General features: G+C 46.2%; 1 protein-coding gene across 3 annotated transcripts in view; it reads left to right on the top strand.

Moving 5' to 3' along the window:
- The window catches only part of VSTM2A (V-set and transmembrane domain containing 2A), a 42,186-nt gene extending 37,194 nt beyond the window's left edge, over nucleotides 1-4,992 (top strand). The window contains exon 5 of one of the 3 annotated variants that reach the window (XM_080977101.1): nucleotides 3,754-4,992. In XM_080977101.1, the coding sequence (XP_080833227.1) occupies nucleotides 3,754-3,830 (77 nt within the window). In that variant the 3' untranslated portion in view covers nucleotides 3,831-4,992. The other 2 variants (XM_080977100.1, XM_080977102.1) reach the window with 2 other exon arrangements.
- The last annotated feature ends 10,248 nt before the right edge of the window (nucleotides 4,993-15,240 follow it).

Here is a 15,240-nt window from a genome sequence, read left to right as displayed (position 1 = left end):
GATCCTCAGGAGCAGGCACCAGGTGAATCCACTCTGGCTCCGGAGGTGGTTGAGGACTCAGTGCCTACAGGTGAGTCTCCCTCTGGGTCCAGTAACCCTTCAGCCTCTCCTGAACTGCAGAGGCTCAGGGCAGAGAGGCGAAGGGAACTGGTTTCTCCCAGGAGGAGTGCTCGCCTTAAGGCCAGGAGAGGCGGGTCTCCTGGGGGCCGGGACCGCCCCTGGCCTCAGAGAAGATAAAGGCCAGTCAGCCCGGTCCCAGGTTGCGGGAGCAACGTCGTTGATGAGTGTTTCGGCCAGCATCCAGTCCTGTTCCCCCAGAGTTCCTGTCCTTGCCCGGCTTCTCGCTGTGGACCCTGCTTTGCCCGAGGAGGACTGTCTGGCGACCCTCAACTCAGGTTCTGGACCTCGCCCCACGGTAACCTCCCCCCTGGACCAGCACAGTTATGCTTTGTTAGGAGAAGGAGGAAGGGAGGCAGGACATCTAGCTCATGTCACTGGACAGCATAACCAACCCCCCTTCTCCCCAAAGGGTGCAAGAACAAAGAGCCCAGAGACAATTGTCCGCACACAGACACCATAGAAGCAGGTGTCGTTGTGAGAGGGGGAAGGGGGAGGAGCTCAGTGTGAGCAACTCCATTATGGAGGAATAACTGGAATTCTTTGTCTTTGACCGTGATGACTGAATACATCATACGTAAGAACTTTCTTGTTTCCTCCCTGCCCCATGGTGCCATGGGGTGGGAGGGAGAGGATTCCTCAAGCCTGACACACAACCTCTCTATCTTATTATGATAGCCAGTGCTAGTTTTCCAGAAAAAGAGGTGCTGGAACTCACCATGAACACCTTTCTTGTTCTCTTATAATGGCAATGGTGCCCATCTGAGAGGTGCCAGAACTGAGTTCCAGCGAGATCCGGCATTAAAAAGCCTTGGTTATAGCCATTGTTTATTTATTTGCAGCTAGACATATAAATCGCCAGGTGCAAATCTGCATCCTCTTTGGTCTTGTTTTGGTGACGTATTTCTTTGTCGGGTGGAGCATGTGTGAGTGGACATTCTATCAGGAGACATGGCGTGGAGGTGTGGAGCGGTAACAGCTACTGATTGAAAATCATGTGTAGTTTGGTCCAAACTCTTTTCAAAAATTCAGGTTGTTGGTGATGAGTAATTTTAGAGCAGGAAGAGAAATATTGATATGTGAGGTGGGAAAACTGATAGGTAAGAATATGGCTGAAGTCACAGGAAGATGGAAATATATAGCCATGCAAGGCAGGCCAGTATTGCCTCCTGAATCCTGGACTCTTGCTGACGCTAGGAGATTAGACCTATATTTCCAAAATATAGGGCAAACGTTTTTTCTTTAAAAGTTCATATTCTACCAGTAGATTTTTATATATATATAAGAAATTTGTGGAGGCCTGTGTAGACATATAATTGCAGAAGACGAAAACTTGCTATGCTACATCTTGGACATTTCAATGAGAAATGTGAAAGGGATGAAGTTCCTTTTCTTTTAAATTTATTTACATATTCAGGTCTGCTTTAACTTGCACATGTCTTGTCAAACATGATTTAAAATGAAACTGAATAAAATGAAATAAATAAACCTGCTACAACCGAAATAAACTGTGTTTGTGGTGGCAGTAACCTGGGTGCATACCTGATTCTTGCCATGCACAGTCTTGACCTTAATGTGCCAGTTTTTAGTTCTGAAACTATAAATGTCCATGGGAAAAGGCTGCTTTGCTTTCATAAAACAATACACTTGAAGTGTTTTAAACCTCTCAAGGCCAATGGAATCCCAAGCCTCGGGACAAATATGTCTAAGAACATAGGGCATAGTCAGGAGACCATGAAAACTGTCATAGCTAATTACAAGAAAGTGTCCATTTTAGACATTGCTCACACTTGAAAAGTACACATGGAGAAGAGAGAATGGGACTGTACTTCTGGGGCATCAAGCTCTCTCGGTGTCTATATGTTCATTGTGATAACTGCAAAGCAGCTCTGAGGCATGGCAGCTGAACACAGAATCACAGTATCATATAATTGTATAGTTGGAAGGAATCTTCCAGGAATCTTTTCCCCCAACCTGGGTCTTGAAACCACAACCCTGAGAGTAAGAGTCTCGTGCTCTACCAACTGAGCTATCTTGTATAGATGTGCCATGCATTTGGACCTGCCAATTAGAGGAGCGTCTCCATGCATTTAGCCCAGCTGAGCTTGAGTAGGCACCAGTTGGCAAATGTTGTGTTCAACGTGGGGATATTGTGGGTGGAGAAGGCCTCATAACCAAAGTTCATGATATCAGGGTGGAATCAATGATACAGTCCCACTTCCCCTTTTCCATACTTAGTATACACACATTAATTAATTTCTGCAAAAGTCCATGTGTTCACAATCTTTTGGGTCACAGCCATATCATCAAAATAACAAAAAAAGAGAAGAAAAAAAGAAATAGATTTAGCAGATTATTCCTCACTTCACTTTGTATGAACATTTTAATATTTGTTATTCTGTTATTTCATTGTGCTTTATAATGATAGTATCATACTAACATGCATATTTTTGTGATCAAAGAAATGTTCTGTACATTGCAGTCCCCAAGTCACACCTGTTAATGTTTCTTTGAGCTAGCCCATGCTAATTTTATAATATATAAAAGAGCAGGCTCTCAGATCTCACCGGCATTAATCCAGTCCAAAACTTAGTTAGGCACACTTAAACCCATTGGTTTTTACCGGATTTAAGTACACATCTGGTTTGGCTCTAACTGAACACAGTTTACTAGCTGTGTGACAGTGGTCTAACAGCCAAGACAGCAAGATATGTAGAAGTCAGCTATCTGTGCCATACCACCATTTTGTTTTTATGAACGTTTGTAGCAACCTAATGCCAAGTCTAGCCATTTGCACCAGGACTGGCTGGTGGCCGCTCTCTGCAGCCTTGGGCAGATGGAAGTCTTCCCTGTTCTGGCCACCCAAGATCATTTTCAGGTGTCAAGTATTGAATCTGGACCTTCTGCATGGAAGGCTAATTTTCCACTAGTGAGCTCTGCCCCACTCCCAGTTTTATAATTATTGTTTTTAATGAGAGGGGAAAGTGCCTAACCTGAAATAATTAGCATTTGGGAAGAAATATATGCTACATATATTTTTGAACATATCCTTTTGGTCCGATGCAATGCTTTTTTTTTACAGACTCTTTAGCACAGGACTGCACAGCTTGTTTCTCACCTAGCCAGACACAACCCACCAGCTGTGGGTGTTGTTTCACAGGGGGCTGGATAAGGCTTCTATGATAAGCACAGCCACAACACATCACTCCTGGACTGTGATCGGTTTGATGGGTCACAATCTGCACAGCGCTGCCTGCTTAATTTCTGCAGGAAGTGTTTTCTAGCCAAGAGGGGATTGCTTTGTCAGTGACTTTGTATATGTTTTGCGTTAAAGAAAGAAAAATAAATGCTTTGAGGCGTAAAGTATATCAGTTTGTTCCTTTTGCCATGCGGCAATCGGATTGCATTGTTGAGACTGAGAGAGGCATACAAGAAAACTAAGCAAAGAACTTCCATGGGACTGAAATACTTTGTATGTGTTGTTATTTGCAGTGCATGCCAAGACAGTCATGGGCACAAGAGCCAAGCTGGCCAGCTAATTAAGTATAAAAAAAAATATGTATGTGTTTAAACAGCCTTATAAAGGAGCATTGGAAATCTGCAAGATGAGCGAATATCTTATAACTTCTTCCGCAGGTGCGAGGATAGCTACAAGCCATGGACTTTCTGTCCTGCTTCTTGTTTGTGGCTTTGTGAAGGGTGCTTTGCTTTAATCTAAAAAGTGCTGACTTTTTCCAATATCACTTTCTCTTCTTAAAGCAAAGAGCAAATCGCCTGTAAAACCTACGGAGCGGACAGCAAAGTTGACCCTAACTTCCAACCACCTCTCTGCACCCAATGTACTCTAATTCTCTACACAAAAGGAGCACCTTCTTCAGGACACACACACAAAAAACAAAATGTTAAAAAGATTTTTTTTTGCAAAAGGAGAGAAGAGGCTGGCATATAGTTTCTTCAAGTCTTACTTTCTTTGGAATGTACCACTGGTCTTTTCTTTGAGGGGATCTGGAGTGCTGTAACAGAACATTGTTCAACTTGACGACAACATTTTCTTCCACTTTCCCCCCTCCTTTTTGATTCAGTGAAGAGAAGCATTGAATTCCCTTGAGTCTTCAGGGGTTGCCTAGAAATTTTTAGCATCATCCAACTGAACATTTGTTCTTATACTTGGACAAGCACCACTCTACGCAGAAAGGAAGCAGAATCCAAATGTCCCCTTTCCCAAATCTCAGCCCAAAACTTGCCCGGCCTGCAAGATCTAAAACAACACAACCTTGTGTTGAAAGTGCTTTTTGTTCTAGGCAGCAAATCTGACAAGAATTCAAAGCTGCTCACTGTACAAGAGGACTATATGTTTCTGGACGAGGCGGAAGAAAGTGTTGGAACTTCTCCTGCGCATCCTATCTTCTTTCATTTGATTTTCCCTCTCCCATTACTGTTTCTTCCTTTCTTTCCTGTTTGATGGTGGCAGCTGCTGGCCCTTGCCAACCCCTGGGGAGCACTTGAAGGTTTCTATAAATACATCTTTTATTTGTGTGTGTTCTCTATTTTGATGTGTTTTCTCTAATTTTGCAACTCCTGTATATGCAAACCTAACTTAAATTCTGTAAATTGCTTACAGTATGTGTGATATAACTTCAGAATAGACATTCTGTGGTCCATCCTGCAAGCCAGTTTGAGTATTATCTCAGTGTGGTGCCACCAAATGACATCTCTGTTTCCTTTTCAACAACGCATTCATTTTAATTTGTAATTCAGTGCTATGTGAGATTTTGTAATCCATGCAATCACTTTCCACTGGTCTGAGCCCTTGCAGATGGCAATGCGCCCCTCTGTTTACTCTGTAAAAAATGCACATTAAAATTTGTTATGGTCTCCGAGCATTGAATTATTTGCACTGGACATATGTCATGTCAGAATTGTATTGAATCGTCTTTTAATTTATGTATGTTACTGGAGATGAAGTGATCTTGATTATATGGCCAGAAAAATGTAGAACTACAAATATTTTGATTATTTACTATATTTCCATACCACCCTTTATCCAAGGATTACAGGGCGGTTTACAATATAAAACCGCACAAATGCATAACATAGTAACAAACAAAAAGAGTAACTCTTTCACACGCAAGGCCATAGCTTTTTTTACTGAGTCAAAGGCTTGGTTATAGAGGAATGCTTTTGCCTGGCACCTAAAGGTGTCTCGTGAAGGTGCCAAATGAGCTTCCCCAGGGAGAGCATTCCACAGAAAAGACCCGCTCTCATGTTGCCACTCTCAGGACCTTTCATGGAGGAGGCATACAAAGCAAGGGCTCAGATGGTGAACGCAAGATCCAGGTCAGTTCATATGGGGAAAAGCAGTCCTTGAGGTATTGGGGTCTTTAGCCATTCAAGGCTTTAAAGGTCAAATCCAGCACTTTAAATTGGGCCTGAAAACTAATTGGCAGCCAGTGCAGTCAGGCCAGAATTGGCATTATATGCTCAAAACGCTGCCCCAGTGCACAATCTAGCTGCTGAGTTCAGCACCAGATGAAGTCTCTGAGCTGTCTTCACGCATAACACATTGCAGTAATGCATTACCAAAGCATAGACCAGGCACCCCCGAACTCAGCCCTCCAGCTGTTTTGGGACTGCAGTTCCCATCATCCCTGACCACTGGTCCTGTTAGCTAGGGATGATAGGAGTTGTAGTCCCAGAACAGCTGGAAGGCCGAGTTTCAGGATGCCTGGCATAAACAACAGACGTTAGGCTATCCCTCTCCAGATAGCAGTGCAGCTGGGCCACCAACTGAATTGGATGGAAGGCACTCTGTGCTACTGAGGCCACCAGAAGTACCCTCAAGCAGTGTACCCGTATCCCATGGCATGCAATGGAAAGGCACAATGGAAAATGTGCCTCTGTATCTGGGTGGATCTCCTTTTAATTATGAGGCTAAGGAAAGAGAATTTGCTACCCTGCCTACCTTAGGGACACGGGTGGCGCTGTGGGTTAAACCACAGAAGGTCGGCGGTTTGAATCCCCGCAATGGGGTGAGCTCCCGTTGCTCAGTCCCTGCTCCTGCCCACCTAGCAGTTCGAAAGCATGTCAAAGTGCAAGTAGATAAATAGGTAGCGCTCTGGCGGGAAGGTAAACGGCATTTGCATGCGCTGCTCTGGTTCACCAGATGCGGCTTAGTCATGCTGGCCACATGACCCTGAAGCTGTATGCCGGCTCCCTCGGCCAATCAAGCAAGTTGAGCGCCGCAACCCCAGAGTCGGTCACGACTGGACCTAATGGTCAGGGGTCCCCTTTATCTTTTACCTACCTGAGTTCACTCAGAAGTCCCAAGGCTGCTTACTTTTTCCTTTCTTTATGAGGATTCTAATGGAATGTTTTGATTTTTATTGCACCCCTTATGTGAAAATGGGAAGTTTGTGATTGCCTGTTCATGATTTGTAATGAGAATTGCATTTGACTGCGGTATCAGGTAGGCAAATATGTCCAGGTCTTCAAATTATTTGAGTTGAGGAGGAGGAGGGAGAAGTAACAGTACAATAAAGTATCACAACTCTTTGGCGCTGGCTTACAATCTTAACAAGCAAGACACAAGGCAATAGCAAATGATTAAAAATGAGCATGTCTGCACTTGCTAAAATCCACAGTGCAGGTCTGTACCAAGTACCAAGTATGTGAATCTATGCTGAAGTATCAGTTTTATTCCGCTTTCATATCCCCAAAGAATCTTGGGAATTCTGGTTTGGTGAGAGTGCTGTAAATTCTCTGGTGAAGATCCCTACCTCTCCTCACAGAACCATCCATGCAGCCGTTAGTTTACTGGAGGAAAGGGAGGCTTTAAAACAACTTGTTCCCAGAGGGGTAGGGAGGGGTAGAGTGAGTATTATATAAAACTTTTAGAAGACATCTGAAGGCAGCCCTGTTTAGGGAAGCTTTTAATGTTCAATAGGTTATTGTATTTTAGTGTTTTGTTGCAAGCCGCCCAGAGTGGCTGGAGAAACCCAGCCAGATGGGCGGGGTATAAGTTGTTATTATTATTATTATTATTATTATTATTATTATTATTATTATTAGTTTATGGTATAGGAAGAATGCCTTCACAATATATCATGTGAGAACAAGTTTCAGTACCTTTAAAAGTTGTGTAGACAGGAAAATGTCAGCCATGGGCATCCACAAGAATTTTTCGGGGGGAGTAAAACACTCAAAGGTGGGAACAGGGGAATTCCTCACAAAAATGGGAATAGCACACTTTGCCTCGTATCTCAGGTTCTACAAATGCTAGACATTTAATGTTTGTTATAAAATGAAAGCTTGGGACTTGGGGGATTATGGTTCTTGTGGGAGGGGGCAACTGCCTCACATCCCATGAATGGCCATGATGTCAGAACCTGCCACTTTTCTCACTCCTGCACAATAAGATGAATTTCCTTCTTCAGTGAAAAAAGAAGGGGGGGGGGGAAGTAGAGGCTGTTCCTGAGGAACCAAATGAAGAAAGTGAAGAATGAGAGGTAAGCAGTTATTGCAAAAGATACATTGCATACATGGATCAGATAGAAAACATAATAGACGATAACAACAACACAACCAAATAAGCAAGTAAACAAAGCCTCTGGAAACAGACATGATTTCCATGAACTCAGTTCAGCAGGTGTCTGAAATGTGAAATAGCCCCAAACTCTGAAAAATCTACACAAATCATAGTATATAGCTGATGGAGAAGCTGGTCACTTTGCCCATTTTACTGTTGCTAGTAGTTATCCCTTTTAATTTTCTTTATCTGAAATTCACTCTTGTAGTCAACTGGGCCCTGCCCCTCTCTCTTCTGCCAGAGCATCCTCCTCCCCTTTCTTCACATCAGAATTGTTGCACTACAACTCCCATCGTCCATGATCATTTTTTTCCACATTGGCTAGGCTGATAGGTATTGGAGTCCAGTAAAATCTGAAGGGTCAGTTTAGCCTCTTCATATGCTGAGTTCATCAGGTAGACTAGGGTACAACGATAGACTTGATTACCTTCTTCCCAAGGTGAGGGGGACGGGTGACCTAGCTAAGCCTGGCCTGTCAGCCTTAAGCATATTGGTTATATGAGGCTGATTATCCCACAAAACCATCAATATTAGCAGAACCACCATCAGAACACTCCATGCACATGACAGAGTGAACTGTGGTCCACTTATGACACAATACATTTATTAATATTTATGGTAGCACAAGCAGCACCAGATTTAGGGTCTTGGCAGGGTGCTGAGATGAGGGGGCTCAAAATCAAGAAGATCCATAATTGAGAAATTTGGGGGTGCCAAATTTTGGTCTCTCACAGGGTGCCATATTACGAAAGCTTCTATTTTTGCTGCAGCAAACTAGCATGGCTATCTGTCTAAATATAGCTATAAGATAGAGATGAATTACACAGATATTAGATTGTGTGAATTTGGTTTAGGCATTAAGAATATTCCTTCCTAACCCCCTTCCCAAGTGGAAAGCCCATATTAGAGATGACTATTTGCACTTGGCCATGTTATCAGCAAATGTCAGCTGGTGTTGACAGAGCTAAAAACATTATGATCGAGGAATCAGATCGACTTACATATTTCAAAGGCTAATCTGCTATGATTAGTTTAGGCAAACAATGCTAAGCACAGAATAAATTGTTTAACACGAATCACTATAAATTGCTTAAGCCATCTGGTCCAATATTTCTTTAATGGCCAGTTTGGCTTATTTTTTTTTCTATATCTGAAGATTGATAGAATTATATAGGGTAATCTAGTCCAACTCCCTGCAATGCAGGAATCTCAGCTAAAGCATCCATTACACATGACCATCCAACCTCGGCTTGAAAACCTCCAAGGAAGGAGAGTCTACCACAGTCCAACAGCTCTGTTGGAAACTTGTTCCTGCTTAGTTTCATGAAACTTGAATCCAATAGTTCAGGTCCATCTTGCTCCATCTTCCATGTGACAACCCCTTAGACATTTGAAAATGGTTATCCAGTGGCGTAGCGTGGGGGGTGCAGGGGGGGGCGGCCGCACCGGGCGCAACATCTGGGGGGGCGCGCTCGCACTCGCAGCTCTCTGCCTCTACCTGGCTCACTCACTCTCTCTCACTGCAGTGCTGGCTGTGCGAATCCGATCCGAGCCGCTGGGTCGCCGCCCACTGTGGAGGGGGTGGGTGCCAGGCGTGCGGTGCGGAGAGAGAGCGAGGGACTATCTGGGGGAGGGACAGTGCAGTGGCCGCCCAGCGCAGCGCTGAGCACGGGAGAGAACCACACCAGACCAGACCAGGCAGCAGCAAGAAGAAGCTGGCAGCGGCGGCAGGTTAGGGGTTAGGGGGTGCAAATTACTTGCCTTGCCCCAGGTGCTGACAACCCACGCTACACCGCTGTGGCTATCCCAGCTCTTCTCAGTCTCCTCTTTTGCAGGCTAAGCTACCAAATGTGCAGCTGGCACAAGGATTGGCCAGGAAGCCAAGATATGCACCATGATGAGTGTTATTTCCATTGAGTATGCAGAATTCACCTCTTTTTAATCAGACACATATTTCCCTCCCATCACTGGTGGGATCTAATCCCCTTATTGAAAAGGTCACCAGGACAGGAGAAAAGGGAACCCCAAAGTTCAGGTGGATCCTTGGAGAGACAAGCAAAATGCTCAAAAACATTTCTGCAACAAGAGAAAGAAGATAGTGTGGTAGACAATGGAATAGCACTATGGAGCATAGCACTAGCTCTGTATAAATGCCCTGATTGATTTAAAAAAAACTTCTGAGCTGACCCTACATACTTTGAGGAGCTTAAGTGACTGCCATTACTCCTAAAACCATAAAGCACATACAAAACTGTGTGTTGTGGCATCTCATTTTAGTACTATAAACCATGGATGATTTAAAACAGCCCTGTACATCATCTAAAAAACCCCCAAAACCCTTATTTTTTTTTTAAAAAATACAATGCCTATACAGTAGTACCTCAGAAGTTGAACAGAATCCATTCTGGAAGTCTGTTCAACTTCCAAAATGTTCAGAAACCAAGGCGCAGCTTCCAATTGGCTGCAGGAAGCTCCTTTGGAAGTTTGGGTTCCAAAGAACATTCACAAACAGAAACACTCATTTCCGGGTTTGTGGTGTTCGGGAACCAAAATGTCAGAGTTCCAGGGCATTCAGGATCCAAGGTATGACTTTATTCCATGCTAATGGTATTAACAACGTAATCACATAACTGTGAACATGATCTATAGTTGCAGGTTGTTTAGAGCATGGTTCTGATAACACCAAGGTTGCAGTTTCAATCCCCATATGGGACAGCTACATATTCCTGCACTGCACGGGGGTTGAACTAGATGTCCCAGAGGGTCCCTTCCAACTCTACAATTCCATGATTCTATGGTATCAGTTAAGGGACACGGGTGGCACTGTGGGTTAAACCACAGAGCCTAGGACTTGCCGATCAGAAGGTCGGCGGTTCGAATCCCCGTGACGGGGTGAGCTCCCGTTGCTCGGACCCAGCTCCTGCCAACCTAGCAGTTTGAAAGCACATCAAAGTGCAAGTAGATAAATAGGTACCACTCTGGTGGGAAGGTAAACAGCATTTCTGTGTGCTGCTCTGGTTTGCCAGAAGCAGCTTAGTCATGCTGGCCACATGACCCGGAAGCTGTACGCAGCTCCCTCGGCCAATAAAGCGAGATGAGCACCGCAACCCCAGAGTCAGCCACGACTGGACCTAATGGTCAGGGGTCCCTTTACCTTTATGGTATCAGTTATGCCACAAATGGTGCTTCTTGCGAGATCCATAAGTGGTCAAAGAGTATAATAAATCATCAGTGGGAGGGTAAGAGAATGGCCCTGATCCAACCGAAAGAAAGCTTGGAGTCAACTTCCTCTGACCTGAAAAGTCTGATGCAGGACTGATTGTGCACTCACAATCCTAATCAAACTGTCTTCAGTAATACCAGCCACCTGCCTGTGGGGAGGAAGAGGGAACAGATGGCTGAATTCAGCCCTTCCTGCCATCCTCCCTATGAACAGATGATCAGAGGCATTAAAAGCTGCCTCACTAGCAGCTCCAGCTCTGAGACTAAAATTTTCTGCCAGGAGTAACGAGCACACATCACCTATTTGCAAGTGCATTTCCTTCTGTTGAATGAGGGAAACAGAAGGAAGTGCAAATAAGTGAGGAGAGGATTGATGACAAAACTACATGGCTTTGGGTTATAGTCAAAGAAGCTGGTTTCTTACTCGGCATTTTGTATAATCTCCAAATCTTTCTGTATGCTCTGAATGACCAGCCCAGAATGTCCCTACAAAATCTAATTCATCTGAGGATCACAGGGCAGTTTACAGTATCAAAGCACAAACATACTGTGATGGGACGATGAGCTGCTTGTGTGTAAAATCCAAGTCCCTCAGAGTTTGGTCAAGTTTGCAAACCTCTGTCTGTAACGGAGCCCCTTAAACATGGCTCCGTCAGTCGCTGGCAGATTCCGACAGTGGTTGCTTTCGGAATCGCTTCCAACATAAAAGCTCCTTAACGGAAACACGTCTTCTGGACTCTCTGCGTGACAGTTTCCGGCGAGGAGTGGGTGTCCCTACAGGAGGTCCTGAAACCTCCCCACTGTTTTCGCTGGAAGTGTCTCTGAGCCATCCCTCCAGCTCACTTTCCCTCAGCTCAGCTCCTCTCCCCCTACTGGTTCCCTCTTCAGCTGCTGAGTCTCTCCCAACCTGTGTGAGCCCTTTCACTTCCCTTCCTTCCGATGGCAGTTCCCTGACATCCACCTCCCCTCCAGGGCCCCCTTCATCCCCTCTCGCCCCCTCCTCTACGGGCGGTGAGGAGGCAAAACCCCGGAATGAACTTCCTTCATCTTCCGATGTCTCGAACACTTCTCTCCACCTGTTGCGGTTCCTGGTCTCGAAGTACTCCTCCTCCTCAGAGTCCATCTCCCCTTCCCCTTCCGAGTCCAAGAATCCTTCCAACTCCTCCTCCTCATCGGTGGTCCCAAAGTATTCCCTCCGGAACCTCTCCACAGGCTGAGGTTTCCTTGGGAACCTTTGATGGAACGTTTCTATCAATACCTCGTCATTGATATCTTCTGCCATTACCCAAGTGTTTTCTGACTCCGGTTCTCCTTCCCACGCTACCAAATACTCCACCTGATCCCCCTTCCACCTGGCGTCGAGGATTTCTGCCACATGGCTGCTGCATTCCCTTTCTTCTATGACCGGTCCCCGAGTGGCCATCCCTTCTCGTCCCCCCTCATACGGTGACAGTAACGACCTGTGAAATACTGGGTGCAGTTTCATGTGGTTGGGTAACCGGAGCCTGAAAGCCACTGGGTTGACCTGTTGAATGACCTCAAAGGGACCCAATCTCCTGGGTCTTAATTTCTTACAACCTCCTTTGAACGGCAACCCTTGGGTTGACAGCCACACCCTATCTCCCACCCTTATGGTTTCACCTTCCCTTCGGTTCTTGTCTGCCTGCCTCTTGTATTCTTCCTTCGCCCTTTCTAAGTTGAGTTGGAGCTGACGATGGATTGCTTCCATTTCTTCTACAAAATGCTCGGCTGCCGGGACGCTCCATCTCTCCCCTTCTCCCCCTGGGAAACCCCTGGGATGACACCCATAATTAGCCAAGAAGGGGCTCATCCCTGTGGACACATTCTCGGCATTGTTGTAGGCAAATTCCGCCAGCGCCAACTTTTCTACCCAGTCATTCTCTCTGTCATTGACATAACACCTCAGGTATTGCTGGAGGACACCGTTTGCTCTTTCCGCCTGCCCGTTGGTTTCAGGGTGCCGGGCAGTCGAGAAGTTGACCTCCACCTGCAGTAAGCTCATGAGCTTCCTCCAGAACCTGGAAGTAAATTGTTTTCCTCGGTCTGAGACCACCCTCAATGGCACCCCGTGCAACCTAAAAATGTGTTCTACAAATAACTTCGCTGTTTCTTCCGCCGTGACTGCATGCGAGCAGGCTACAAAGTGGCACATCTTTGTTAGTAGGTCTACCACCACCATGATGGCTGTTTTCCCCTTGGACTTCGGCAGATCAGTCATAAAATCTATCGACACTGCCTCCCAAGGTCGTTCTGGGGTTGGTAAGGGTTCTAATAGCCCCGCCGGTGCCCGCCTCTCCCCTTTGGCTCGCTGGCATTGCTCACACCCTCTTACATACTCCCGTACATCTTCCCTCACCTTAGGCCACCAAAATTCCCTGGTGACCAACCACATGGTTTTGTGTTGTCCAAAATGCCCCGCCGTGGGGCTGTCGTGCAACTGCTTGAGTACCCTCCCCCTTAAGTCTCCTTCAGGGATATACAGTGCCCCTTTGTAATACAAAGCTCCATTTCTTTCCTCGAAACCCCCTGGTTCCTCTCCCTCACCCCTAAGACCTCTGAGCTTATTCTGGGCGTATTCATCATTCTCTGTTTCCTCTACCAGTTCTCTTTGTCCCACCAATGCCGCCCCACACACCCAGCGGTTCTCTGGAATGACATGTCTCTCTTCGGGTGCTCCCTCCCCCTCCAAATATTCAGGTTTGCGTGAGAGAGCGTCCGCCCTAATGTTCTCTGGGCCTGGCACGTAACAAATCTCAAAGTTAAATTTGGAGAACTCCTGGGCCCATCTCACTTGCCGTTGGTTGAGCACTCGTGCCGTCCTCCAATACTCTAGGTTCTTGTGGTCAGTGCACACTTGCACCTTATGTTGTGCGCCAATTAGCAGGTGCCTCCATCTCCGGAACGCCTCATGAATGGCTAGTAGTTCTCGGTCATACACCGTGTAGTTCCTCTCGGATTTGTTCAGCTTTCGCGAAAAAAAGGCACACGGTCTCCACTCTGACTCCTCCTCCCCTGGCTGCAGAAGCACCGCCCCAATCGCTCTGTCTGATGCGTCAGTTTCCACTCTCATCGGTTTTTGTAAATCCACATGCAGGAGTTGTTCCGAGGCGAAGGCCCTTTTTAGTTCCTCAAATGCTCGCTCCGCCTCCTCAGTCCAAACGAACTTCTTCTTACTGCTGAGACAGTCCGTAATGGGCGCCGTCAGGTGGGCAAAGTTTCGGATGAACTTACGATAGAAGTTCCCAAATCCTAGGAACCTCTGCACATCCTTCCTTGTTTTGGGTGTTTTCCATTCCAGCACCGCCTGGACCTTGCCGGGATCCATGGCCAATCCCTTGTCTGACAGGCGATACCCCAGGAATTCCACCTCCTTGGTATGAAACTGACACTTCTCCAGTTTCACCCACAGCTGGTTGGCTTGCAGCCTGCTCAACACTTCTCTGACGTCTCTCACATGCTGCTCCTCATTCTCAGAATACACCAACACGTCGTCTAAGAAGGCCACACAATTCTTGTAAAGCAAAGGCCCCAGGACGTGGTTCATAAACGATTGAAAGCATGCGGAGCCTGCTTGTAGGCCGAAGGGCATAACTAAATATTCAAATGCCCCTAAAGGGGTGAACATGGTGGTTTTCCATTCATCCCCCTTCCTTATTCGTATCAGGTTGTACGCCCCCCTTAGGTCCAGCTTTGTGAAAATCTTTCCCTTCCGCACCCTTGTCAAAATGTCGTCAATCCTGGGCATAGGGAAAGCCACTGGTTCTGACACTGCATTTAAGGCCCTGAAGTCACACACCAGCCTCGGCTTGTTCGTGTTTTTTTTATCCACAAAAAACACTGGGCTGCCCCCCACCGCCCTGGACTCTCTGATGAACCCTCTCTTCAGGTTCTTGTCAATGAACTCTCTTAGCTCCTGCATCTCTCTGTCTGACATGGCGTACAGCTTGCCTACAGGGAGCTGTGCCCCAGGGAGTAAATTGATTTGACAGTCAAAGGGTCTATGCGGAGGTAGTTGGTCAGCTTCCCTTTCGCTGAAGACGTCGCGGAGATCTGCGTATTGTCGTGGTACCTTCACGTTCTCCGTTACTTCAGTCCCTGCTAGGGTGGCTTGGGCCCCTGCCAAACCCTTTCCCTCTTTGCAGTGTTCTAAGCAATGTGCTGAACCAAAAGAAACCACTCTCTGATGCCAGCCCACCAGCGGATCATGTAACGCTAGCCAGCTCATCCCCAATATAATGGGAGCTCCTCCCAAGGTGGCCACATTAAACGCTATCAGTTCGGTGTGCCTTGCCACC

Source organism: Podarcis pityusensis (assembly GCF_964106645.2).
Source record: "Podarcis pityusensis genome assembly, chromosome: 13".
In the NCBI taxonomy this organism is placed as follows: domain Eukaryota; kingdom Metazoa; phylum Chordata; class Lepidosauria; order Squamata; family Lacertidae; genus Podarcis; species Podarcis pityusensis.
The sequence above is the reverse complement of the archived record's forward strand: the minus strand, read 5'-3'. Positions and strand labels throughout refer to the sequence as shown.